Source organism: Chiroxiphia lanceolata, chromosome 6 (assembly GCF_009829145.1).
Source record: "Chiroxiphia lanceolata isolate bChiLan1 chromosome 6, bChiLan1.pri, whole genome shotgun sequence".
In the NCBI taxonomy this organism is placed as follows: domain Eukaryota; kingdom Metazoa; phylum Chordata; class Aves; order Passeriformes; family Pipridae; genus Chiroxiphia; species Chiroxiphia lanceolata.
Genome location: NC_045642.1, coordinates 62,011,394 through 62,038,989, shown reverse-complemented (window position 1 = coordinate 62,038,989; position 27,596 = coordinate 62,011,394). Strand labels below are relative to the sequence as shown.

Genomic DNA, 27,596 nt, shown 5'->3' with positions numbered 1-27,596 from the left:
CACTGGGGTGTGGCGCCTCCTTATTTATCCTCCTCTTGGCAGACTTTTTAACAAAAAAAAAACAAAAAATGGAATTAAATACACGTTCGGCCCCGTGGGCGAGAGGGAGGAGCCGTGCAGTTCCACAGGGGGTTTAGTGTCTTTATATATAAACCCGTGGTGGGGCTTCCGAATCCCTGGCATTCCACACACAGCTGCTCCGCTGTCCCTTCGGGATGCCCACACCCCTGGAGATGGTGAGATACAGGGTTTTCCTTTGAAACTGGCAGGGATTGGGGCAGGAGCAGCTCGGAGGCTGTGGGGACACACGGAGGAGCCGCCTCGGCCTCAGCGCGTGCACGGAGACATCTGGGGTGGGATTTGAAGGCTGGGTTCGTTCTGGGCTTTAAACCCGCATGTTTCAGACCTGCCTGGGGCTGGAGTGGGTGGGGAAGGACACTCGGAGCAGACACTCGGCCGTAGGCAGTGCTGAGGGTGGGACTGTGGCTTCTGCCCCTGCTTTTTCCATGTTTTCTCAGACTGAGCCTCCACTTCTCCAGGCTGACCAAGCCCAGCTCTGCAGGCTCTTCCCAGCCAGTCCAAGCTCTGAGTCATCACCTTGGCCATTCCTGCCCTTGTGTCCCTTTCCCTCCACAACACTGGGCCTCCAGAGACCTCCTGAGTGTTCTGGACACAGCTCACTGCCCCTCCACAGGCATCAGGGGGGCTCACGTCCCCCACAAGGAGCAGAACTTGGAAACATGGGGCTTCTTCAGGTTGTTTGAAGGTTTCATCTGCTGCTCCTCCTGGGAAGAGACTCCTAGTCGGATCCCCAAATGTTGGTGAGGCCAAGCACTCAAAACCGTGTCCTAAAGCAACTTCTATTTAGGATGCTCCTGAGCACCCCGGGCAGGACCACCCCAGGAGGGAAAGATTCCTCACAGTGTTTGGTCCCACCTGGATTTCCCGGTCCAGGAGAGCACCCACATCCACAGCCCAATGGCAGCATCTCCCTGTGCCTGCCGGGAATTGGCCTCCCGGCACAGCTCAGACAAGCATTACCTAAATCCCAGAGAAACACCATTTCCTTCCATAAACAGTCGGTCTTTCCAGGTTCGTGTGCCGCTGTCTGGGTCTGTTGCACTAACAGAGAATGAAAAGGGAAAGGAAAAGGCAAAAAAACCTCTGGGATGGAAAACCGGAGCTGGAGAGGCTGAAAAGGCTCCAAGGAAAGTCTGTGGCAGTTGTGTGGTTAGGGAGAGTCTGTGGGTCCCACCAGCGGGCGAGCTGGAAAGAGGCTTAAAATACAAAAACCTAAAGGAAAAAAAATAGTTTCCGTGCTGCCAGGAGCTGTTGGATGAATCCATTCCGGATACTAAAGGCTTTCCCAACCGGTGCACCCAGATTACACCAGACCTGAGCCCCATCCAGCCCAGGGGTGGTGGGCTCCCCTTTTCCTGCCCCGCAGAGGCTGCAGCCCATGTCCAGATGAGAGCAAGGCCAGAGCTGGTGGCTGCTGTTCTAGCAGCTGCTGGGCTGTGGTGATCACAGCAGAAGCTGGATAACCCCAAACTGTCTTGTTAACAGGATCTTTTCCATGTCTACCTATTCCAGAGGGTGATAGAGAAGCAGCCCCAGCCCTGGAGCCAACCAGGTATGCCCTCCAAAGGGATACTCCTGTTCCTTTGGCCCTGACTCCTGGCTCCCGGTGCAGGTACAGGTGTCTCCTATTTAACAGCGAGGGGAATATCCCAGGGAACAATCCTTGAGCAGCAGCAGGCAGGGATTTCCCACTGCAGGGAAGTTTTTAATCAAGACAGAGAGGGCTTTACCAGGAGAGCTCCTCAAGTTCAAGGAATAATTAATTCCCCACGTCTTTTGGCTGCTGCTGTGCCGGAGAACCTGGATGATCCTGGTGGGCTGATCCCTGCCAGCCAGTGATCTGCTCCCAGGATATACAGATTGGTGCTCCTTGGAGCCAGCAGCATGACCCCTTCACTCAGCACGGCCTCTGCCACCTCCTTGTGAGCAGCAAGTGATGCCACATGGCCTCCAGGGAGGATAATTCCCAGAGCTGGTGCATCCCGAGGCTTTGAGGGGCTGGTTGTTCCTGCACGTGGCCTGGTGCTGTTTCAGCTCCCAAAGGCAGATGTGTGACAGCACTTCCAGGGAGTGAACTCGTCACACTGAGCACTCCAGGGAGCTGCTTTTAATTGGGAATCTGCAAATGGCAGCAGGGGGAATGGTTTTAAACTAAAAGAGGAAAGATTTAGGTTGGGTGTTGGGAAGAAATTCTTGGCTATGAGGGTGGGGAGGTCCTGGCACAGGTTGCCCAGAGAAGCTGTGGCTGCCCCATCCCTGGCAGTGTTCAAGGCCAGTCTGGATGGGGCTTGGAGCAACCTGGTCTAGTGAAATCCTCATGGCAGGGGTTGGAATAAGGTGATCTTTAAGGTCCGTTCCAACCAAAACCAGTCTGTGTTTCTATGATTTTCCCTCTTTTCTCTTAAGAAAACACCCTGCTGATCAAGTCTGGTCAGAGGAGACACTGCCCAGGCTCAGCCAAAATTCCCACTTTTCTACAGAAAATAGATTTTTGGCCCATTTTAAATAACAATAATAATTAAAAATAAATCCATCCTGGCAGGTGGCCCCTGCTTTCGGACAAACCAGCTCCATCCCCACCCTGGTGGAGAGGCAGCACAGGTGAGTGTTTGCAGTGTCAGGATGCAGGGGAGGGGCTGGATGCCTCTCTCCCACCCCCAGCCACTGGCCTGGCATCGGGGTGACCCCTGGGCCTCCCTAAAAAGCATTTCCAGGCCCAGGAAAGCTCCTGTTCCTCCACTGCATCAAGCAGAGCTCGGGGCCGGGCTCAGCAGAGGGAGCCACAGACTGTGTGTCCCCGGGCAGGCGCTGCCGAGGTCGGGACCAGCCCCTCTCCCCATCCCTGACCCTGGGCATCACCCAGCCAGAGCCAGAGCCTTTGCAAACTCCCTGCCAGCGATCCCTCACTCCTCCCACTGCTGCCTCCCTACAAAACCTTTCCCATCCTTCTCTTTCTCTCCTCCAGCACCAACACCCATTTCCCTCCCCGTTGGTCTCCCTGTGGAGAAGAGTCTGGAGAAGGGGAGCACAGACCTGAGGTGAAACCCCCCCGGAGCCCAGGGCTGGCACCCCAGGGCTGCAAGGATTTGGGTCCTCACAGCCAAGGGCTGTCACCCAACACGGCTTCAAAAACAGAGATCACAGAGCCACAGAATATCCTGAGCTGAGAGGGACCCACAAGGATCATCAAGTCCAACTCCTGGCCATGCACGGGACAATTCCAGAGATCCCACCATGTGCCTGAGAGCGTTGTCCAAACACTCCTCAAGCTCTGGTAGCCTTGGGGCCATGACCACTGCCCTGGGGAGCCTGTCCCAATGACTGTATCCTGACATTTTGCCTTTTTCCTACACATCCAGCATGTCCTGGCTGGAGCAGCGAGGTCGCTTCCTCTGCCCATTCCCACAGCTCTCCAGCAGGTCAGTGCACAGCTGCCACTGGCATTCCAGGACAAGGGAGCTAAACAAAATGCCAGCTGTGGGGTGAGATACATCTTCCCTGGTGGAAGCACAGGATGCTGAGAGGGTTTACAGGCACCTAGGGCCTGGGCAGGATGGAGCTGAGGCGTGGACACCCTCCCACAGCACCCGGTTCAGCATTCCCAGGTCACACGTGGAGGCTGGATGGAGGGGCACCCACCCAGGAATCGCTCCCTTGGTGGCATTTGCACATCCCAGGCCAAAGCAGCACCCCTGTGGTTTGTCCTGGCACTTTTTAAATAGTTTTCAGGCCTGTGCAGTCGAGTTGGTCCCTCCTAGGTGGGTTGGTCCCTCCTTTGCTTTCCTGTCGTGGTCTCGGTGCGGAGCAAAGAGAGGTAATGTGGTACAGTTCACTCTGCCAAAAATGCCCCTGCAGAGCCCCAGCAACAAAAACAAAATGCAAAGTTGTTAAAAAACACAAATAAATTCCTCCTGATTATATTCTCTGGGTATTTCAGCAAAATTTCTTTGAACGCTGTGATTTATTTTCTGTCCCTCCCAGGCCAAGGCTTATTAAAAAGAGCTTTAATTTTTTTATACCCCCTCAACTACTAAATCATGAGTGGAGCTTTAAAAACAACTGGAAGGCAAAGCTTTTCCTAGGAGTTATTTCCAGGAGCTGGGCAGGAGGGCTCAGCCAGGGCTCAAAGGGCAGAGCTGATTGTGGGCCCTTTCCCAACGCTGACAGCGCTCCAGGGGCAGGAACCAGGGGACAGGTGACGAGCTGTTTGAGCTCATTAAGCAACTCGGAGATGCTGGAAGGTTGTGAGGGATGCACGAAGCCTCCAGGATGACCCAAGCCCTTGCCTGCAGCCACTGAGTCACTGGAAGGCAGATTTTTGGCTAGAAAGAGCCAATTTTGGGGTCCATAGCTGTGGAAAGTTACCTGAACCAAAACCATCATGGTGGGCTTGGCAGTGCTGGGATAATGATTTAACTTAATGATCTTAGAGGGCTTTTCCAGCCTTAATGATTCCCTGACAAAACTAGAGGTGGAGCACAAGGGGTGAGGACCAAAGAGCCTGTGCCCACGACCTGGTTGGATATGGCACAAGGACTTATGAACCAGTCACTCCACAGCACATGGGCAGGAGATGATGGGAGACACCCAAAAGTAACCACAGTGATAGGGGAAAAAAAATGAAAAAGCACAAAGAAGCTGCTTATGTGGGGGATTCTTGAGGAAAAAATATGGATAAGCAACACGTATCCCAGGAAGGGAGCAACTTATAGAGCAGGTGGAATCCTGGGAGATGTGATAGGTCAGGGATGGGAAGATACCACCTTATTAACAGGTTATGCTTCTTTTACAGATTTGGTTCTTTTGGTTTTGTTTGGTTTTTGTTTGGCTTTTGTTTGGTTTTTGTTTGGTTTTTTCAGCTGTAAACACTTTCAAGCTGAGCATTTTTTCACCCCAATGAAAACAGATTTTTCCCATGATCACAAAACCAGGGAGGCTCCTTCCCAATCCCACACCTAAAAAAAAAAAAAAATAAAAATAAGGAGGCAGGGAATAATTTCTTGCAGAAGTGCCTGTTTTCACAAACAGGCAGTTTCCCACCACAAGCACCAGCTTTAACACACAACCGTGAGAAAGACAGAAGTAACTCAGCTTCACAACAAAGGCAATTCCTGCCAATGCTCCTGGGGCTTCCCAGGAGGATTATTTCCAAGTAGGACAGACCATTTGGAAAAGATAAAAGACATGAAGGGCTGGAGGGGCTCTAATTAATTATCCCTTCTCCATTCCTGACTGCCACAGTGAACCCATCCACACACAGCCCCTGCTGTCCCCCTTCCCTCTGCACTTTGGCTACAAGGCTCCTCAGGAGTCTGGGATCCACACACTTTATAATTTTTTTTCCCCTGAATCTCAGCAATATCTGCATCCTGGGAGGCTGGAGGACAGTGGGAATGTCTTTAAGACAGCCTGCCCCTCACTGAAGGAGCTGTTCAGCTCCTGCTGGCACGGGCCAAGCTCATCCCTGTGCAAGGTGCACAGGGGGGTGACTTCACCTTTGAGATCTCTTGTCACACCTGCTGACAGGATTTCTTTGTTCAGGTAATTCGAACATGTGGCCAGGAGCCAGGTGTTTCCTCAGTCCAGGGTGAGGAGGCACCCAGGATGGCTCAAGACATGCTTGAGAGGAGCTCAAAACAACACTGCCACCCACCTTCCCCATCCCAGTGTATTTGCTGTTGATTCCTGTGGCTCCAAGGAACAGTAATAAGGTGACAACAAATTCTGTCTTTTTTTGACGCCCCATCTGGGTATAACAAACCACCCATCCCAAAAAAACTGGAGAAACAACCTCCACCTGAGGAGATGGAGCTCGTGCCACTTCCTTGCACGATTCCCTCACCTCCAAGTCCCCAAGGATGCTCCCACTCCAGTGGATAACACTGTGCTTTAATGGTTCAGAGACAATGGACTTGTGTGCAGTACAAGTGGTCTGTGTGTCCTATACATATTTACACACTGGGGGTGGTTAAAGCTCCTGTATTTGAACAGCACTCACGTTCCAAAAAAAAACGCACCGAGTCTTACAACAGCAAAAATGGGAACAAAATCCAAGGCCACGAGTAGAGAGAGGTATGTTTTAAGGACTACGGGTCACGTGGAAATAAAAAAACAGCAGTGGTGCAACATGAACTTTATCCTGAATAGAGATAAGTGGTTAAAACACAACTTTTTTGGTACCTCAGGAACAAGAGCGTTTTACAGAGACTTAATTTCCAAACTAAAGCAGGGAAAGAGGAACAAATGTAGTAGTGTGTGCCCCTTTGGTCCTCAAAGTCTCCTTCCAGTTGAGCTAAAAAGAGAGTTTTACTCTGAACCTCAGGCAAGAAGGATTTAAGGCTTTTCAGCTGGATATTTGAAACAATACTGAACTGAAGTGGCAATTTCAGGAAAACAAATGCCACAGAGTGGGTGTGTTCTACCAATGCGCAGCAGAGGTTGTTTATACTAGCAGACAAACACTGTTACAGCACCTAATCCTACAGAATCCAGGACAGAGGATGTTACAAAAGATTTTTCCAATCACATAAAAGATTTTCCTTCACGTGACCAGTGAAGGTCATCAAGGTAAAATTACTGTAAATTAAACACATGAGCTTGTTCTTCTTGAAAAAGTTCTTTAGGCCCAACTGATCAGACATGATTTTCATTTTGTTTCCAACATGGGGTTGGGAGCAAGAGAGGGGAATGTCAGTAAGATGGAGTTTTCCAGACTGGGAACCGCCTTTTAGGTTTGTGCACAGGACATCTTGGATCAACACTCAGCCAGGCAGAGCTGTGGGAACCTGTGGACATCCAGCACCCCAGCTGACATTCGTTTTGCAAGCTTTGCCTCCCGTGCTTGGGGTGAGAAGGGTGGTTTTCATTTGCTCCTCATCTGCTCCCAATTAAGAGTTACAAAACATTACCCATTAAAGCGGTAACAAAGTAGAAGTCCAGCCGGGTCCAGCTGACTCCGAAAACTTTTTGTACCCCATACAGAGGTTGCCCCATCCGCAGAGAAAATGTGGTTCAATTCATTCTGATGGCCCTGGAAACGCTTTTCTCAGCTGCTCTTATGAAATGAGTTGTCATTTCAGGTTCCTCTGCCCTGGAATGACCCGACCTGGCAGCGGACAGGGGAGGTACCGTGTGCTGTGTTCAGGATTTTGTGCTCACCTTTGGTCCCACGTTTATGAGAGGTAAGTCTTGAAATGCTCAAAATCTTCCCATTCAGATTATCAGACTAAGTTTTAGCTTCTCAGCCTAACCCAATGGAAATCCAAGAAGGAATGCTCAAGATATAAATATCATTAAAAATCTCTTTGGATACCTTAGCACTTTGCAGACAGACTCTGCAGGGTATTTTTTTCCTCCCCTCTGTTGAAGTTTCCTTACAAACAGTAGGAAGCTGACAGTTCAAGTGGTCAGACATTCTGAGGCACAGAGGAAAAGGTGCATGAACCCCTTTGTACTGAGATAAGACTGTGCCCCAAATAATTCAGAAGTTAATTCCCTGCATGTTAAGAGGACAGAAAAAATGGGGTTTACATTTCTCAAACAAACAAAAAAAAATACACAAAAAAGGAAGGTTAATACTATCAAGAATATAAAACACATCAGAGGTAACATCTCAGAGGTACAACACACATACCCAGGTACTGAAACAGCCACTGCAGGGCTTGCAATAAAACATAGAGATAATTCAGGACAATCCTGATCCTACAAGGATCCACAGCCTTTCAGTTGTTTCCTGTGCTGCTCCCCATTTATTCTAATAAACACAACTACTTCATAAATATCCATTTCACCACCAAGCCCCACTTCTCTCCTGACAGTGGGATATTCTGCATTATGGATGGAAATACATTTCCAAACCGCTTTTTGCAGCTTGTAATTCTGTGACATCACTGGAAATCCAGGAGGAGCACCCTTCATCACTACCTCTTCCATTTGCCACCAGGAGTCTTTCACTGCACAAAGACTATGACAACAATTCACAACGATTTAGTTTAAGAAGTTGGGCGTAGGAACAAGAACAGACAGTGACACGGGACAGAACAATCCAGAGTGCATTCAGAGAGTAACACAGTTTCAGCTCCTGATGAGTGTCAAGAATTCTTCACGGGTCTTTGGATCTTCCCGGAATACCCCCAACATCGTGCTGGTTACTGTTTTACTGTTCATTTTCTGTACCCCACGCATTACCATACACATATGCCTAGGAGAGATGAGAGGGGAGTCAATACATCAGGAATGCTCATAGGAAAGGAGTAATCCCACGGAGAGGGATGTTTCTTATATGGCCACAATCAGTCCTGGGGAGGTAACAAAACCCCCATATCCAGAATGGACATCTGTCTGTAGTACCTGAGCTAAGGAAAAGAGCCATTCCCAGCCTCTGAGCACTGCCTTCTCTCCTCTGATCCTAGGAAAATCCCACCTTCCCAAGGTACATTCTGATCAGAGGGACATGCCTGCTGCTGGTCCCAATCTCTGCTCTGCTTGAGGATGTAGAAGGTGCACTGAGGTAGAGCACGGACCCAGAGCAATTGGGGCAGCTCCACACTGCCAGCTGCCACATCCCTGCAGAGGATCCCGCTTTAAATGGCTCACACACACCAGGGCACTTTGCTGAGCGGGCCAGGATTATTATTCTTTATTATTATTATTAATAATTATGCTCTCTGTCCCACGACCAAGCGCGGCACAGGGATACCGCAGCCAAAGGGACAGCAGGCACCAGCTCAGCAGCTCACAGGTGGGATCACACACAGCTGGGATCACACACGGCCGGGATCACACACGGCCGGGATCACACACGGCCGGGATCACACACGGCCGGGATCACACACGGCCGGGATCACACACGGCCGGGATCACACACGGCCGGGATCACACACGGCCGGGATCACACACGGCCGGGATCACACACAGTCCATACACAACCACGGAGCAGCTCGGAGTCACTTACGTGGCTTCCACGACCACCCCGACCCCCGCGGGCTGTAAGGCTTCTGTGATGGCGATTGCAATTTGCTTGGTAAGGCGTTCCTGGACTGGAAAAAAAAACCCACAAAAAACAACAGGGAGCTCAGAATCATAAGATCTCAGAATAATTTGGGTTGGAAGGGACCTTAAAGTCCGCCTTGTTCCAACCCCTACACGGCTGGCAGGGACACCTCCCACCAGACCAGGCTGCTCCAAGCCCTGCCCATCCTATTTATGTTTTGCATCCTGAAAACAGATCTTTTATTTGCTTGTTTATTTGCATTCCACCTTTGCAGGAATTGCATAACCACGACTTGTCATAACAATCCTTCCATTTCCTATTATGCACTTAGATTTTCTTGCCTCTCTGTTTTCTTTCAGTTTTTAGTGTGTTTGTTCCCAGCTTCACTGCTGCATGATTTATTCCACACACACAATTTGTCTCTTTAAGGAAAGGAAATGGAGATAAAAAACGAGCAAGTTAAGAGTCTTTTGTCCTGCAAAACTTTATTTCCTGCAGCTCTAGCACCCTCTATTCACCAGTCTGATGGTCACTAAGTCTTCTGTAGCCAAGAACAGGCCAAATTTAACCTCAGGACAATGGGAGCAGGCTGAGCCCAACCCAATCCTGCAGCTTCCTCCCCTTCCCCAGGGCAGCAAGCAGGAACATGGAAGCTCTTGCTTCCTTGCCTTAGAGAATTCTCAAAGGAATCTCTCCAAATCTCAATAGGAGAATTCACCCCCAGCAGCATTCAACTAGTTTAGTTATTCCTGGCAGCTCTACCTTGTAGCACATTTATCCTTGGAATCAGTTACTGCCTCCATCCTCTTCCACAGAAGTTACCCTTCAGTGGAGATGCAGGGGCTAAGTATGATGACAAGTGAGAAACATCTGTATTGTTCTCCACACAAACTTGCACAGCTACAGTCCAGCTACAGTTCCCAGTCCCCTGCACTGGCTGGGGGAGGAGTGCCCACAACAAACCCAAAATTTCATGTTTACCTTGTAATCTTCTACTGTATATTTCCACAATCCTACAGGAGAGAGGAAAAACACAATGTTATAGTTATTCCCACCTGACCACTGATCTTCACAATTAACTTGACACCATCACTGTACTGCTCCATGTCCTTCCTGGAAATCCATGCAGTGCCATGCTGCTGCCCAGCCCCAGGCTGGCATTCCTCAAGGACTTCCCTTGGCACATCCCTGTGTTTCGTGATGGGTTCCCCTCCACCTGCAGCCCCAGGGTCTATTTTAGGGGCAAACCTGTCACTTCTCCTTTGAGCTCCATGTGTTGGCTGATACTTTGGAATTCCTTATACCACCACCCCCCCCGCATCACACAGTCGCAAGGAAATCCATGCCCAAAGATTCCCCTCTCAAACTGAGGTCAAAACACTTCCTTGTGCTTCAATCTAACCCAAATGCTGCTTGAAGGACAATTCAGATATTGGGATTCCCAGGAGGCTGCTGAAATTAGGCAAGAAATGGTTTGGATTCTTGCACTCGACCACAAATATAACTAAGAACAATGAGACAGAATTGGTTTTATTTGAAACAGAGACTCTCCACCCACATTTCACCCCATCCTTTGCATTTCAGTGCTGGGATCACCTCAATGCTCCCCTCCAACACGACTTCAGGTTTGAGCCATTGGTGGGCAATGCAAGGGACACCACCACCACTTACTGATGCTCCACTAGAACACACACGTTTAAGAAAATTCCCATAACTGCTCTGTAACTCCATGGGTTGTTCATGCCAACCTCAAATTCTTGATTACACTTGGAGTGGCCACGTAAAGGAGTTGCTATAGGAAGCTTTGATACCCTGTCTGGTCAGAGCAGACACAAACCAGACACTGGCTGCCAGCCCGAGGCACCACTTACAAGAAACATCTCTGACAATGAGACTGTCCTGCTGTTTTGGAGAGAATTAAATGCAGAAACTCCCCTCCAGCAATGAAGTGGTTGTGTTATAGCAATTCTAAACAAAGCAACACAATATTTAGATTAAATATACGGATAGGAAGCATGCTGATGGTCAGATATTCTTACACTGGCGTTGCACATAAGAAGTCCTAACAGCAGGTTTTCGTAAAAACAGGCATTTGCAAGAGCATTTTCAAGCCTGAGCCTAAAATCCAGAGAAAGATGTTTGTTGACTGAATGCAGGTCATCCACAACTACAGAAACTCGCCACATTAGGCTAATCCTATTAGGAAAGATTAGGCCTAGTGCACCAACAGCCTCACAAATCTTTGCTTGAACACTGGTTGCATTATATAGGGCACAAAAGGGAGGCATGATTTGGCCCACCAGCCTCTTCAGGGTAAGCTCTAGAAAGTGAGGACTGAGAACAGTTTTGTTACACAAGAAACTAATCTTTTCATTATTGCAGGGTTTGAGAGGTCTACCCTGCCTTGAAAAAGGGGCTGGGTTTAACCTTTCAAGCAGAAATGCAGGTTTGCACATATTAATGCAGGTTTCTACACTGAGAATAAATAGTAGCGAAATTGCACACTTCCAGCAGCACACTTCCAGCCACTTGAATTACAAAAGAAAATAATCATTAAAAGCTGTTTTGAGCTCCTTTTTTTACATCTGCAGTTGAGAGGTAACTAGAGACCAGAGCAAGCACAAACCAACAGATGTACATTTCAAATGGGATCCTGAATCCTGCGTTGGAGCCCTGCAGAAATGAAACTATGTGCTAAAGACAGAAATCCAACTCCAAAAAAAAAAAAAACCCCACCCTGCACCACTTGAAGATCCAGCCAACACACGACACCAGCCATGAATTGCCACCCAGACTCATCCCCAAGGGTGAGGGGTTAGAGAAGGCAAAGTTTTCTGCCCACCAGCTGCAGTGCTGACAGCTCAGAGCCTCAGCCCCCAATCCCAGCAGTTCTGTACTGCCACAGAACAAAAAAAATTTACGTGTTGAACAGCCTATTTCAGCCTTTTAATCAAAGCCCACTCCTGTAAGCGCTGCTGAAGATATGAAGATGCCTCCCTGTAATGTGAGGTTCTGTGAGCAAAGCTGTGACCTCCAAGGGCCCTTCCACTCCCCAAACCCAACTCACTGCTGTGCAAGCAGAGCACAGAGCAGAGCTGGCTCACTTCAGAGCATTTTACTGTCATATCCTACACATTTCTTACCCGCTAAGGAAACCCAGCAGGCAGGCAGATTTACAGGGCTAATTCTCATTAGTGTTATTGGAACTACAGCAGGATTAACAGACCGATCAGGGAAAGCATAAGCAAAAACCTATGTGGTCTTTCTGAACCACAGCCAAATTTTTAGACTTGTTTCTCCAGAGACTCTTCCACTCTGGTTCTCAATAATCTGCTTATTGGAGGGATCCACCATCCTCTTCTCATCAGAACTAGAAAAAGTGTCACTTTACAACAAGATTCAGTGCAACAACTAATCCAAGGGCACTTGCTGAGGGGAAAAAGAAGCTATTTTACATAACAAATGGATTTCTCAAGTGTATCACAGTTGTTTTGTTTCTCAGGCTGAGCCTTATCTATAAAATATACCCCACTGAGCTCAGCAGGTCTCAAGTGAAAGAAAGAAATGCCAAATTTATCTGAAGAGTCAGCTAAGAGATGAAAGCTTTAGATTTGCTTTATATCCATAAAGTGTGTTCATTTACAGTTTGGAACTTCTGGATTTTGGTTCTTATCAGTCAGTATTCACACAAGTAGTAAATAGCTGGAGGTCCCCACTGGTTTTTGTGGCCTGCCTTAGAACATGGCCAAATTCTCCTGTCCTTTGCCTCAGTGCTCCCTGCAGACACCAATGCCTTGTACTGGCACAGTCACTGGTGTGAATTAACACACAGCTCCAGGACTTATCTGTCCTCTCCACAAAAAAACAATGCTGAGGATTGGTCTAAATCCAAATCCAGGACACAGAGTGGGCTGAGCTTTACAGGGAGACCAGATTAAGAAGATTAGCACAGTTAGCACAGCCTGGAATCCTTTTTACAAATTAGCATCACTTTCATTACAGGAACACTTACCTGGCAAGTTTGCTGAGGCCAAGCACTTGTTTGTTAGGGAGATACCCAATATGTACCTGGACAGAGGAGAACAACCATTAACAGCAGCAAAACCAAACTCCAAATGAGCATGGAACTCATGCACAGACAATGAGATGTGCATCTGCCCCAGAACTACCCCTGGAACAGTCCAGAAGTTTCGGCATGTGGGAGGAACGTGCCACCATGCAAGCCTGGAAAACTGGGGAGTTAACAGAGACTAAATGCCTGGTGAGGTCCTGGTGAAGAAGAGGTGAGTTTTTCAAAGGGGGACAAAAATCACAGCTCTTCAAGAGTCAAGGCTTATGTTCCAAGTCTCAGGAATGCCACGGAGTACTGCTACATTTGGGTGCAAAAGGCAGTCTATTACTCAGCACAGCACCATCCATCCAAAACAAACATGCTGTTCTTTCAAGGCCTCAAATGGATTTAGGGAGAGGAAGGAAGAGGGACTGTGCTTTACTTCCAGTGAGTTCTGATGGCAAGATGTATTTTGCCACCAAAATCAGGTTGCACTTATTGATTCAATTTTTCCCTGTTTTAGCAATACCATAGATCACTGATGATTAACTCAACTTCCATCCTGCTCAAATATGGATTGGTTGGACATTCCTACTGCAACACATAGTTGCACTAAATTGAAATAAGTTTAGTAGAAAAGTGCTCAGATATGAGGCAGGGGGGGAAAGCATTAAGCTCCTTGTTTTAAGAAAGCCACACAGGCTACTGCACTCCAGTGGGTGTACAGTTGGATTATAAAACAGCATTTGTGCCACTGTACCAGAGACTTGAAAAATCAGCCAAGATACAGCAGGGGAGTGTCAGTGAGGGATCCTGTCTTAGCACTGTGCCTGGAGGCCCCACCTCAGAACCCTGTACCTGTACCACAGTGCACCTTATTACCTGGCTAACTTGCTCATTCCTATCACTTCTGTTGGGTAAATCAACTCACTGACACCTGAAAAGACATGAAATATTTCAGACAAAGCCAGAGACATGACTTAGAAATAAGTGTTGAATCCTGTTCCCCCTTTTTTATTTTTTTTTTATTATTTTTTTTTCAAATTTCTTAATTTCCTTTAAGACAGAACTGCAAACACAAGACTGCTGGTCAGTGTTTGCAGCCTCTTTGATGTACCCAACAGGGAAATGGTTGGTCAGAGAATATTTAGAGGCACTGCCAAGCCATTTAGTAGGACCCATTCGGTGTTTGTAAAGAGATTTCTCTAAACCACACAGGCTAAACAGCTGGTTGTAAAAACAATGCACACATTGCCACGGGAGTAACAGAGGATATACACAGTAGGTGTAACCAAGAATAATAGGCACAACAGAAGGCTTGCACAGAAAAAGAAGTTACCCTGTTTTCCAGTATAAAATACTAACAGTAACAAAAGAAAGCAGATTAAACTGAGTTGACTCAACTAAAATGGCTGGTTTCTGCTCGGGTATTCTATTTTTGGGAGACAGTTCGCTTGGAACTTATGAATTTTATAGACAGCACAAGCACTTGCTACTCTTGGGCCTGTGAGTACTCTATGGCAACAGATGGATCAGACTGAGCTCCATCCTTCCATGCTGATAAGGGAGTGAAGAGGCTCAGATGTGCAGCAGGGACTACCCACCCAGAACTCTTCATCACGTTTACAGAGGTTAACTGGAGACCCTTTATTTTCTTTTTCAAGTTGTCAGCACCACAGTTCCAACACCCTCTGGAACTCCAGCCCCTTTCACGGGAGTCCCTAATTAAGCAGCCCCCTGCCAGTCAGTCAGTTTTGGCCACCCTCTCCCCGCCTCAGCTCATGTAATTAAGAACTGCTAATGAGTTTGTTCCACTCACAGAGGGTTTCAGAGATGAATGTGCACTAGATAGCTCTGAGCCAGGAGCTAAATCCGTGACAGAGCCAGTGTGCAGGGTGAGCTGGTTTAATATCAAGATGTCTGCCCTCAAGGCTTGCTGCTGCTTCATGGAGAAGAGCTTTGATATGAAATGTCAGAAACCATTAGATTACTTACAGTAGGAAAGGTTGAGAGTTCCATTTCAGGAGCTTAAATTCAAATAAAACTCACATTAAGGAGGTCTTCCTTATTTGTATTCTGAAGATTAACTTCTAGAACCATAGCCTTAAGCAGTAAAGACTTACGGCCTTAAAAGCTCTGTAGTTACAGCTACCAAGTGTTTTACATGTACTTTAAGTCTTTTGTTGTGCATTCCCACATCTGTTTTGTGAGGAGGAGTTTACCTTTCCAACAAATGGAACGAGGTGATGCTCACACAATGAGAACATGTCTATGTCCTTCACAATGACCATCTCATCATGGTCTTCGTCAAAGATGGCGTCATTCAGAACATCTGAAACCAAACATTTGCATTAAAAAAAATAAGTGTACAAGCACGGTAGGTTCCTGAGAAAGCTTGTAGCAAGGGGGAGCTCTCTCAGGGCTACAGATTTTAGGGTTCAGATATGGGAGGCAAATAAGGAGTAAGGTCAAAAGTATGCTTTGGTTTGCATGGGATCACACACATCAGACTCCCTGCACGCTGCACCAGAAGTCAGCCTGGAGTGTTTTATTTAAATAATAGCTTGAGCTCAAGTTAAAACAAGTCTAGTCTTTGCAGAATTACTGACAACTTAAGAACAACTAAGACTAGAGCTGATGAAGCCAGCGCTGAGGATGAGAAGTGCTGAAGATGAGAGCACACCTCAGTGGGGTTGCAGTCGTGCGCCCGCCAGCAAAGCTGAGCCTGAGGTGGGAGAAAAGCTAAGCCATCACAGTGGTTTCTTCAAATACTTCAACACCAGCACCACTGTTCTCAAGGAGGCTTTGCATGCAAACAAAATATTCTTATTTCATCCTGAAGCACACCAGGCAGAAGCTGTTTAGGCACACACAAGTCAGACACAGATCTGTACCCACAGACCCGGGAGACATGTGCTGTCCTGAGCAGAAAGCAGGCAGGCACATGCACAGTCCAGCCTAATTGTGCACCTCAGAGTTAATAGAAAACTGAGGTGGGGAAACCCAAAAAGATAGAAGGAAGAAGGGCAGCTCAGTGAGAAAAGGAATATACAGAGTGACACTTTGCTAGTCTCGGAGCTCAGCAGAACGGATCCTCAGTTGATTTTCCACATTTAGCAGTCCCCTGACAAGTCCCCAGGCAACCCTGACACAGGTTACAGCACATGAGCACAGTCTCCACAAAGACTGCAGGTACCTGGATCGTGCTCAGCGAGGTTAAAAGCAGAATGGTCTCAAGTTAAGAGACCAAATCTTTTGAAGCACGAGAGAGAAAAGCTTTATATGAGAGAGAGTGGAGGGAGAAAATTGCAAGAAGAAAACGAGCTGTACAGGTAGGCTGATAAGGACAAAGGACTCTGCAAACCAGTCAGCTTGAAGCCACACTGACTCCTTGTAGTTACTTCCAGGAAGCCATGGCCAGAAGGGGAACCAGGGCACTCAGGGACTGCCCTACATCGTGTGCAGTGGAGCTTAACACCTGCAGCGGCGATTACACAAATCTAATAGTTGTGTCTGCTCTACTTGCCTTGATGCCTCCCCCTGACACGCACGTACACCTAATGGCCACCATCTGCTGTCGATAAGGCATCACCATCACGGAGCATTTTAATTTCCTGCCTCGCTATCAGCACCACACAGGTAACCCTGGAAACTGCGCGCGAGACGCGCCGCCTGCGACGCGTGTTCTTTCCTGGGAAGGGCTGGCAACCTGCAAGGCGGCGAGGCTGAACCCCAGAAGGCTCTGGATCCGGTCAGGGAGCAGGGGTAGGGGGCATGAAAGAGGCCAGGGAGCAACTCTGTAAAGGCACATGGTTTTGTTCTTCAAATTTCAGGGTCTAGTTTACAGCAAACAGCGCCGGAGAGGATTTTGGTTACACGGGGAGCAGTTGTGTATGAATTCAGACAGGAGTAGTGAGAATACAAAACAGAGCAGGCTCAGAGGAGAGGGGAGACAGAGCAGCATCTGGGTTCTTAGCTCCCTCCCGCAGCACTCTGCAGATGTGCCATTTCTACAGCAGAAAGGCAAACAGTGGTTTCACGAAACCTGCTACTACGCCCAGCGTTATTAAAACAAAATGCAAACAGATCCACGAAGCATCTCCAGAGTGACTGCTGCTGTTATTAGACCACCAACTCGGCTCACACCAGCCTGGCCAGGAGCATATCAGAGCCTGATGTCAGATATGGATTTACGTCAGCACACTCGCAAAGCAGATTGTTCAGAACAACCAGAAATGGCCAAATTCTCATTAAGAGTCGTGTGACACAGCACAAGGCCCAAGCTGCAACAGAAGGTACTTCAGCCATGAAGTCTCATGTATATGCATATACACGTTTATTAATGTATAAAATATATATTAAGAGATCCTTACAAACTTTCCCTCAAGAGCCTGACTCTACTCCTGGAGTGCTGCAGAGCTGTGTTGAATCATGGAGACAGCTCTTAGCCCTGCTAAAGCCAAAGCTCAGCCAAAGAGAAGTTTAAGTGACCTGAGAAGTACCACACAGGCAACCTGGGGAACAAAATGCATCCTTCTAACAGCTAAAGCAATCAAGCAGGAACACAAAGGCCACCCACCCTTCTTGCACATCCCCTCTTAAACCACAGCCCAGAGTCAGAGCAGTGAGGGCAGTGCCCCCTCACAGCCAAGGGAGTTTTAGAGGTGTCTAAGAAAACATCAAGAACGTAACCACAGAGCTGTGAGATGTTTCATTTTCCTTGTTTATAGTGCTCTTGCCATTTTTACACCTCAGATTTATTTAATATTGGCAGCAAGTTGCAGCCAGCTCAGAGATGGTCCCTGCACAACTTGCAGCAAGGTGTGCTGATTTTGTCAGCACCGGTTACTCCTGGTTACTGCAGGGCCCAAGAAGGAAGAACACAGCTCAGTGTTAGCCCCTCCAATAACCCCTCCACAGCTGCCAGGTGATCAGGGAGACAAAGGTAAAACAGAATGTGAGACTGAAGGCCACCACCTGAGTAAAGGGCCATGGTGCCAAGAGAGCCCCAGTCACCCCATCCTGCTCCAGTCCCTCCTGCTCAAACTTCACAAGCCTCTTCTGAAAACAAGCACAGCTTGAAGCCTGCCTATCCCTACCCTTCTCCCTTTGGAAACCAAGCCCTGTGTTGACAGAAGAGGAGTTAACACAGCATCTTGTCACAGTTGTTTCTACCTGTGTCCCACTGCAGCAGTTGTTTGCAGTCATTTCACGGGAGAGACTTCTTTGGCAGAGACTCAAACACCTTGTGCAGGGAGACAATACCGCTTCAGGTAACTTTGTCTGACTTTTATTATTTTTTTTTTTAAGTCATTCCTTTTGCAACAGCATCAAACAGGCCCCCGACAAGCTCAGCCTTTATGCTGCAGCTGAAAGGGCAGAAGGGGAAACAGCCTCAGATTAACCAGGCCAGAAGCAAAGCTGGTGACAAATTCATGCCCCTTTTCCCATTCTTTCATTCTACCCTGCTTCACCAGCTTGATTTCAAGTTTTGCACAGCCAGGATGCTCCCTAGATTATTCCAGCTGATTTTTCCTTCACCTCAAAAGTTCATTTCCTGGTAGAGAAACTTCAGTGGGTTCTTAACACTGAACAATCACCTGTGCAAGTTAACTCCTGAAACAGAGCAGAATTAATTTTTTGCCCTTTATCTTCACAGTAAGAGTTGATAAAAGAAAAAATCAGAATTGGATGAAGACAGAATGAGAAAGACCTTTCAGGATTTTGCGTCAGAGCTAAGCAAAGATACCTGTTGCTATAGAAACTATTTGCATGGCTTTAATGTGACACAGGAAAGCAAAAGCACCTCTGGCAACCAAAGAAGCCAGAGCCCACCCAGAATACAGCTCAGGAGGTGAAGGGCATGAAGGATGGCAGCACTGCAGCAGCTTCACAGCACTTCAGATCTACCCTTGTTACTATGCCTGGGAGTCAGAAGAGTGAAGTGCTGTGGGCTGCTCTCACTAGGAGTTAAAGTACTTCCCCGTGGTGTTAAGTTGCCTCACTGCTCCACTTTAGAGAGGAGTCAAACTGTGGATAGTTCAGTGCCAACAGGATGAAGGCAGGCTCAGAAATTCCCTGACATTGTTCCTTGAGCTCATCCATCCTGGCTGAGAAACAAGGCACAAGGTTCTCCTGACACCCAATGCCCAGGTCCAGGCTTTCTTCACTGTCCACGGTCACCCTCAAGGAGTTCCTCTGCAGCTGAAAACAGATGTAATCGTCAGCAGGAGACACGGGATAACAGCTGAATGTGTGGCAGGGAAACCAACAGGCTACAGGGTCAGGATTAAATCTGCAAGTAAATTACCATAAAAACCTTTCAGCTACTGCTGGGTAAGCAGTAAGATGTGGAGTCAAAACTAATTATCTGTTATTTATTCATGTGATGACACTACAGGTAACTGTAGTTAGGGAAAATATTCCAGAGGAGAAACCAGAAAATTATTGCAGCCTTTGAATATAAAAATGGTACCAGGAATACATTATGCATAGAGAGAAAAGAATCAGGCTACAAAAACATTAATATAAAGAGTTTGTACTGCTGCAGAAAGTTAATGATTTCAGGTTGCTGAGAAAAGGAGTGGTCTGGGTATGTCATTTGCTTCAAGAAGCCTTGAAGAGCTCTAGAAAGAGGCACAGCTTAAAATGCCACATGACTATGTAAATAGGCAATAGAGTTCAAAATCTGCAGAGAAAATTAAATGAGTGATGTGTGGCTTCCTTGCCATAACACACCTGCCTAACAGGAACCAAGAGAAACCTCAGAGACAAAAGAATTTACAAGTTTATGACTACTATTTCAGATTTCATCACCAAGGGACTACAAACAGACACTGAACTCCAGACAGAAACATTTGCTCCAGAAGCAAAGCTTAGTCCCTCAGTCACCAGAAGGGAGGTGAAGCAGGTGTGTGATTTAAGGGACATTTCATAGAAACAAAGATAAGAGGAAAAGCATTATTGATATTCAGCTAATTCTGGCCATGACTTAAACAGATTTGTTTATTTTCCTGTAAGACACTTTCCATGTGGCAGGAAGAGACTCGAGTCTATTCATAAGGCATCAGCCACTGCAGACAGATGAAGCTAAGATTAGGTTCCAGAAGTTGCCCTCTGACAGGGGGTTTATTAACGTGAGGGAAAGCAGCATTCTGGGGATGCTCATTAAAATGTATCAGGATTCTAATAACCACTTCCATGTCTCACGCCATAGAAGGGGCTCATCCACACTTCCTTCTGAAACTGAAAGGAAAAATCTGAGAAGGTGAAGCAACACTTTGGAAGAGCAACATGAAATCTCAGAAGGCTGTAAGAGTTCAGACCCAAGAGGTTACAACATTCAATAAATTCCCAACAAAACCCTGAACGAGCTTAGTGTTACTTGAGCATTAACAGGCAGGGGAGATGATCCTGGAAAGTCCCAGTTCCCAGCAGAAGTTTCCCTGCAGTGTTTCAGCAAGGTAGGCTTCACTTATGTGTGGGCACAGGAGGAAAGAAACCCCCCAAAACCTTACTCTGAACAACCCTTTGTCTCCCACGCCCTGGTTTACAAGAATCAAGCCGGCTGCACCGCAATAATGCTGATGCTCCAGCTGTTAATAGGTTGCTAATAGGCTGCATTCATCCAGCTCAGCACAATCTGTGATTCTGTGAACCTGCAGTACCTCGATTCCAGGAAAGGACACACCTCACCAGCCCTCGGCAAAGGGCAGCGCTGCTGATCAAACAGCCGTGTTTGCTTAAGGCACTGCCCGTGTGTTCTGACACAGCGATGCTTAGCACCTCTCACCGCGGCAAAATGAGCAGGCCTGGAAAAATTCATCAGCTCACACCAGTGCTGCCTGTGAAAAACACCAAATCCACACGGACGAGATGGAGAAAAGAATATTAAGGTTGAAATATTTCGACATAGGAAAAGCACGTAAACTGATGAGGAAAAGAGCTAAGTAGTTGTTATTTGCTGTAAAATAAAAGCTGCACAGCAGAGTCACTTGGCTTCCAGGCAAATAACGGGCAGCCTTTCAAGCCCACAGAGGTTCAGAAAGCAAAGTTGTCCCCTCCCAGTATTTCTGATATTCATTTCTCTGTTAAACACACTGAAAGGGCAGCTGAACCTGCCAACGTGCTTGAGAGCTGACATGCTCATAGGAGTAAGGGCTGGGAGACTTCTCTGGTATCAGCTCCCTCTGCCACCAACAGCAATACACTGTTTAGTGAACATGCTGTTTTGCTTGGATGTGTTTATGGAGGATGAAAATAAGTTAACTTCCTCCTGCAGACACAGGCAGCTTGTTCAACCCTGTGCCTTGTGTTTCCTACAGGATTACACAATCCAAAGCAACTCCTTTATGATTTACCTTTCAAAGCATCGTTGACACTGTAAGGGACGCAGTTTCTGTAATTTACCATTTAGCTCTGCTTAGCAAGACTGGTTCTGAAGCCTTCAGCTTCAGTTCCAAGCTAGTGCTGTCTGCAATCTTGTATTCCCATTTGTTCACTCATTTGCACACATTTGTGCTGTGTAGTACTTATACACAAACAGCACCTCTGAGCATGACATTAAGCCTTTAGTAAAAGAAGGGACAGATCTCTCAAGGTTTAGTCTTTGTGTGGTGGGTAATGGCCTGAACCAGCAGCAAGAAAGCTAAAGGCACCTGGCTGTCACAGTGCTTGTCTTAACTTTCATTAACCAAGGGGACAGGATTTTGAAATCATTATTTTGAAACATCATTTACTCCCAGAAGTAAGAAGCTGATAGATCTGACCCTGCAAAAGAAAACACGTTCCTGGATGCTCATGCAGGAGCACTGCATGAGATTGGAAAGGTTTTTTGGGTAACTTTTCTGCTCTGCCATCCTTACCAACACACTAAGAGGTTTCTGTTGCAACCACTGTTAGTCTACATCGATGCCCGAGTGTCTGCAGTGAACTGTCAGTATTTTTAATCTGGCCCCAAGATGGATTTTATTTGAAATCACCAGAGGCATCCCCTGCTACTCCAGTCAAAGTCTGATGATAGTATGACACAAGTGAGAACAACACTCTTGAATACGTTCTGTCAAAGAAAGAGGATGAGGCCTTTAGTAAAGCCAGGATTAATAAGTGACAATCTAGAATGAATAGAAAGAGCCAGATTTAGATATTTAACAAGTAAACTCCACTAATGGCTCCGACATACAATACTGAGCAGCTGCAGAACACAGATAGCAAAGATGAATAAGGACTAAAGCAGGAACACTGTTACTCTGTGCTGTCAAAACCAACCAAGAAAATACACACACAGTGGAAACTGGAAAGCAGAATCAGCTTCTCTGCTGCTCACATAAATCTGAAAGGAGAGAAGGGACGGAATTTAGATGTAGTCTTCCCTGCAATACTATAAAGTTAAGCTATGGCAAGTAGAAAAATACAAATACAATCGGGTGCCATGGGAGCAAAGTGACAACACTCAGGAAAGAAGATCAAATGACCAGCACGTTTAACCATGCCCCAAATGTATTATGTTCTCAGACACACAGTAAATAAAAGAGATCATGGAATGCTTTGGGCAGAAAGGGCCCCTTAAAGGCCATCTAGTCCAACCCTCCACAATAATACAGCAAGTGAGGCTTAAGTCAAGCCCTCCAGACCTCACTTGCAACTTTGCACTTCCCAGAAGGGCAGTGGAGCTGGGGAAGGGTCTGGAGCTCTGAAGAGGAGCAGCTGAGGGAGCTGTGGGGGCTCAGCCTGGAGCAAAGGAGGCTCAGGGGGGACCTTCTGGCTCTGCAACTCCCTGACAGGAGGGGGGACCCAGGTGGGGGTCGGGCTCTGCTCCCAGGCACAAGGGACAGGACATGAGGAAACTGCCTCAGGTTGCACCACCTGAGGTTTACACTGGATATTGGGAAAAATTTCTTCATGGAAAGGGTGGTCAGGCTGCCCAGGGCAATGGTGGAGTCATCATCCCTGGAGGGATTTAAAAGCTGTGTGGGTGTGGCACTTGGGGACATGGTTAGTGCTGGGGGAACATTTGTACTCTGTCTTAGAGGTCTTTTCCTACCTTAATGGTTCTGTAATCTGGATGTGTACCTATTACATCTTTCTTTATGTTCCTTTATGGGAAATGAAAACATGATCTCCTGCCTCCCTAAGGCAGATACTCAAGCAGACGAGGTCAGAAGGCTGATTTTAAAGCCTGTAGCTGTACTAACATTCACTGCCCTTGTTCATTTGTGTCACTCTTTCCTGGCAGCACAGTCTGGCAGCACCTCCACACCCTGGCAAGGTTTGGGAGCTGGGTGCCTGTTGCAACATACTTTGCCTCTGGCCATGTGTTTGTACAGCCACCACCACGGAGCCTTTACCTGAGAAACCTTTCATGGAAAGATGGAACTGGCAGCTGTTGTAACTGTCCCTTATCTTCTGCCTGTTGCAGGGATAAACTTGAAACTCTGCTCAACACACATCCTGCAAGTCACTGCTTTAACCTCTGCCTATCCAGACAGTTCCACGTGAGGAGATGAAAAAGCTGCAAAACAAACCTGAGAAAACAAGAGGTCAGGGCTGCTTTCTGGGGTTTTTTTTTGGGGGGGAGATTTGGGTTATTTTAGGTTGGTTTTCCTTTTACAATCCAGTTCCTGGTCCAGTTCACAGCCTGGCCAGGCAGACAGCTGGATTAGCATAACCAAGGGAACAGCACACCAGAATGCTGCAGCAAAGACAGCAGCAGTCCCACACCTAGTCTTGTGCCCAAAATACTTTGGACTTGTTGGATCTAAGTTTCATGAGGTATTTTAAACTCTCCCAAGCAGAATTTACTTCCCTATTGACTCTCCCAACCAACTCCTCATCCACTAGTTGCTTTGTTAGCTGCTCTGGTCTTGCCCTTCATCTACAGCTCTTCTTCCTTTTTAGCTAGGAAGGGTGGGACAACTGGAAACAGCATCCTGCAAGAATAGGTGAGTAGCTGGAAAGTAAAAGGATTCCCCACCTGACACAGGAAGGCATGTTAAGACCACAGCTTCACATTATTTCCTAAAAAAAAAAAAAGAAAAAAGCAGTCCAAGAGTAGAGCACCCAGCAGTGATGTTTTTTTCCTACTCTTGGACATAACACAGCTCTCTCCTAGGTATGGATATTCAGAGGAGGAGAGTATCCAGAACCACTCTGCTTAATGAAATCTGTGTGAGAGATTAGGAGAGACCACTGAAATCCCAGAGAATCCACACTGGAGCAGAAAAAAGTTTTTTAAATAACTAAAGGTAATGTGTGATCACAGAACCGGTAGCAAGATAAGAGAGGACTTAAGAAGGGCAGCAACCTCATCCAGGTTCAGCACAGAAATTCTTGCTCAAACTATCATTAGGAAATTCCTTCTGCTGGAGCCTGACAGGATGGCTGAGAGACCTCCTGTGTTTTACAGCAGTAAAATGAGGAAAGCTACTCTCACTAGACAAAGGATCATTCCATGAAACCCTGATGAAACCTCATCTCAAGCACACTGTTCAGCAGGACTAAAGGAAGAGAGGAACAAGAATGGCCACTGCAGCCCAGAGCCTGTTCCAGATGTGACCCCAAAATCCTGGTTTGATCTGAAAGGCAAAACAGCTTCCAAGGTAGAAATGCTGTTCCTGGGGGAAGCCAGGACACAAGACTGACACGAGGGTACCAGCTGGCCATGAGTAAGTTAATGCTGGAAGTTATATGTAATCTGATTTCACAAGAGCCAACAGCAGAGAAGTGAAAAAGAAACCAAACACAAAAGCCTTCAACTGGAAGCACAGTGCACTTGGAAAAGGAGAAGCTCCCTGATGCCATCCATCAGCACAGCTCAGCCTTTGCATTCAGCCCCAACACCCTGATGCAGCTCTGGGGCAGGCTCAGCACCCCAGTGCTGTGCTCTGAGAGCAGAACATGACCAGCTCCTTCCTCCTTCACACTCACAGATCCTTGCTGACAGTGTTTGCATCCCTCACTGACAGGAACCTGCCTTTTACTGTAATAAGGGGAAGGGGGAACTCCCAAGCCCTTTTTCATTGTTTGTACTGGGTACAGTCCACAGCCAAGAGGCTGAGAAGAGGAAAAGTGATGTAAAAACTATATTTCCAAGCAGTATTCACCCTGCTTTGGAACTAAGAGACGGTTGTGGAGTTTTGGTGATGGGGACAACACCTCCCACCTAATTCCTCTCCTCATGCCCTCAGGTAGCAAGCAGAGACACTCAGTTGGAGCAGGGGGTGAACCTGGGGTACCTCTCCACATCTGCATGTGCTGCTGGGACCCTGAGATGGGGCAGGGATCTCCCTGGGCTCCTCCTTTCTCCCGACCTCGCTTCCTTAAGTTTCAGTGCCACTTTCGAAAAACCTCACCTGACTAAAAGCATCAGCAAAACGGGACCTTTTCTGAGACAATTCACACCACTTACGTCTGCTAATGGAAACAAATATTCCTACCCTATCCGAAACACAACCTCGCTCGGCCGGGGACGGAGGGAAGCACCATCCGCAAGTTTCCATGGCAGAGCTTGAAAAGTTCACCGAAGAGGAGGGAAAGCAAAAGCCAGAGCACTTGCACTGCTCGCCCAAAACAAAAGCATGGAAGTTTAGGGCAGAACGGGAACTTTACCAGTACATAGTCTAATAGGAAAGAGAAAACACAATAACGAGAAATTTGGGGAGGGAGGGGACAGCGAGACCGCAGGGCACAGGTTCTTTCTAACACACATTGCTGACTTAGTGACAAGGGGCACCGGACGGGCGGTGCAGCGACAGGGCAGCGATGGAGCCCGTTTCAAGCAATAAAGCAGGAGAGGCAGCGCCTCGGCTGGCATCAAGCAAGCACCTCCATCCCCGTCCCGCCCCGGGAGCGCTCCCTACCCGCGATGGTCTCCTGGTATCCCTTGGTGAAGAACTGCATGGCCGTGGCCGCCCTCCAGGGCGTCTTGAGCAGCCCCTGCCGCTGCGGGTCCTCTCCCAGCGCCCGCAGGATGGAGGTGTAGGCGGCCGCCAGCCCGGGCAGGTTCAGCTCGTTGTCCTCCTCGCTGCGGGGCCGCTCCCCCCGCCACCCATCGCCGCCGCCGCCGCCGCCCGGGGGGACCCGCGGCTTCTCCGCCGGGGCGGGGGGCGGCGGCCGCTCCTGCCGCGCGTACCCGTTACAGCCCCGCGCCCCCTCCATGGGCCGGGCACCCGCACCGGCACCGACGGGCGCTGTGCGGGCTGTGCCGACCCCGCAGCCCCCGGCTCGGCCCCCGGTGCGGGCGGTCCCGGCGCCGCCGCCCGCTTTTATAGCGCCCGCGCCGCGGCCATTGGCGGCTCCGGAGCCGCGTCACCGGCAGGGTCGGGAGCCGGGTGGAAACGGGGTACGGGGGGTAACGGGGGGATCCTCCGGGATGGGGGTGCGGGGGGGGGTACAGAGAGGTCCCCCGCGATGGGGCTACGGGGGGATCCGAGGGGATGCCCTGGGATGGGGATCCCCAGGGATGAGATACGGGCTAGGGATCCCGGGAGATGCCCTGGGATGGGGGGTACGAGGGGATTCGGGGGAATCCCCCGGGATAGGGGTACAGTGGAATTCGGGGGGATCCCTTGGGATGGGGGTAAGGGGAGGGTTGCGGAGATTCCCTGTGCTGGGGGTACGGGGGGACTCAGGGGGATCCCCTTGGGTGGGGGTCCTGGGGATGAGACACGGGCTAGGGATCCCGGGGATCCCCTGGGCTGTGAGTACAGGGAGATTTGGGGGGATTCCCTCTACTGGGGGTACGAGAGGATTCGGGGGGATCCCCTGGGATGAGGGTCCTGGGGATAAGACACAGGCTAGGGATCCCGGGTGATCCTCTGGGCTGGGGGTGTGGGGGGATTCGGGGGGATTCCCTGGGCTGGGGATACGTGGGGATTCAGGGGGATTCTCTGGGCTGGGGGTACGGGGGGATCCTGGGGCTGAGACATGGGCTGGAGATCTGAGGGATCCTCAGGGCTGACACCCGGGCTTGGGGTGTGGGGGCATCGGGGGGGATCCCCTGGGCTGGGGGTACCGGGGGGATCCTGGGGCTGAAGCAAGGACTGGACATCCAAGGGGATCCCCCAGGCTGACACCCAGAATGGGGATGCTGGGACATCTCGTGGGTTGAGGTGCAGGTGAGGGGTAGGGGGGTATCCAGAGGGACCCCCCAGGCTGGGGATACGGGAGAATCCTCCAGGCTGGGGGCACAAGGGGCTTGGGGCATGGGCTGGCAGCATGGGGCGATCCCTGGGCTGAGGTGTGTGGTGAGGACATGGGGGACTGACCCCAAACCACTGTAGGGTGCCCCCTTCAATCAACCCAGTGTGGGCAAAGTCCGAGGGGAGCCCAGGATTAGAAACAAGGGCATGGATGGGGAGAGTCCAGCTGGGATGCAGGTCAAGCTGCATGGCAGCTCCCAGCATCATTCTCCACTGTCTTCTCATCCCCTCAACCTCCTAGAGCCGGCTCTTTTCCTACCAGGGTGATGCTGGT

At 48.6% G+C, this 27,596-nt stretch overlaps 1 protein-coding gene across 1 annotated transcript; it reads right to left on the bottom strand.

Annotated features, from left to right (window-relative positions):
• Window positions 1-5,949: 5,949 nt before the first annotated feature.
• Window positions 5,950-26,347, bottom strand: GCH1 (GTP cyclohydrolase 1). The gene is made up of 6 exons (XM_032691371.1): window positions 25,982-26,347; window positions 15,347-15,456; window positions 13,086-13,141; window positions 10,055-10,086; window positions 9,035-9,119; window positions 5,950-8,281 (listed from the first exon to the last, which is right to left on the bottom strand). The coding sequence occupies exons 1-6, from the start codon at window positions 26,277-26,279 to the stop codon at window positions 8,155-8,157; spliced, it is 708 nt and encodes a 235-aa protein (XP_032547262.1). The 5' UTR covers window positions 26,280-26,347; the 3' UTR covers window positions 5,950-8,154.
• Between the last annotated feature and the right edge of the window lie 1,249 nt (window positions 26,348-27,596).

Excerpts from the sequence above, each read along its gene's own strand:
- GCH1 (XM_032691371.1), bottom strand. The coding sequence starts at position 26,279 with ATGGAGGGGGCGCGGGGCTGTAACGGGTACGCGCGGCAGGAGCGGCCG. Across the intron at positions 15,457-25,981 it reads ATACCAGGAGACCATCGCGG|ATGTTCTGAATGACGCCATC; the intron begins GTAGGGAGCGCT and ends GTTTGGTTTCAG. Across the intron at positions 10,087-13,085 it reads GGCCTCAGCAAACTTGCCAG|GATTGTGGAAATATACAGTA; the intron begins GTAAGTGTTCCT and ends TCTCTCCTGTAG.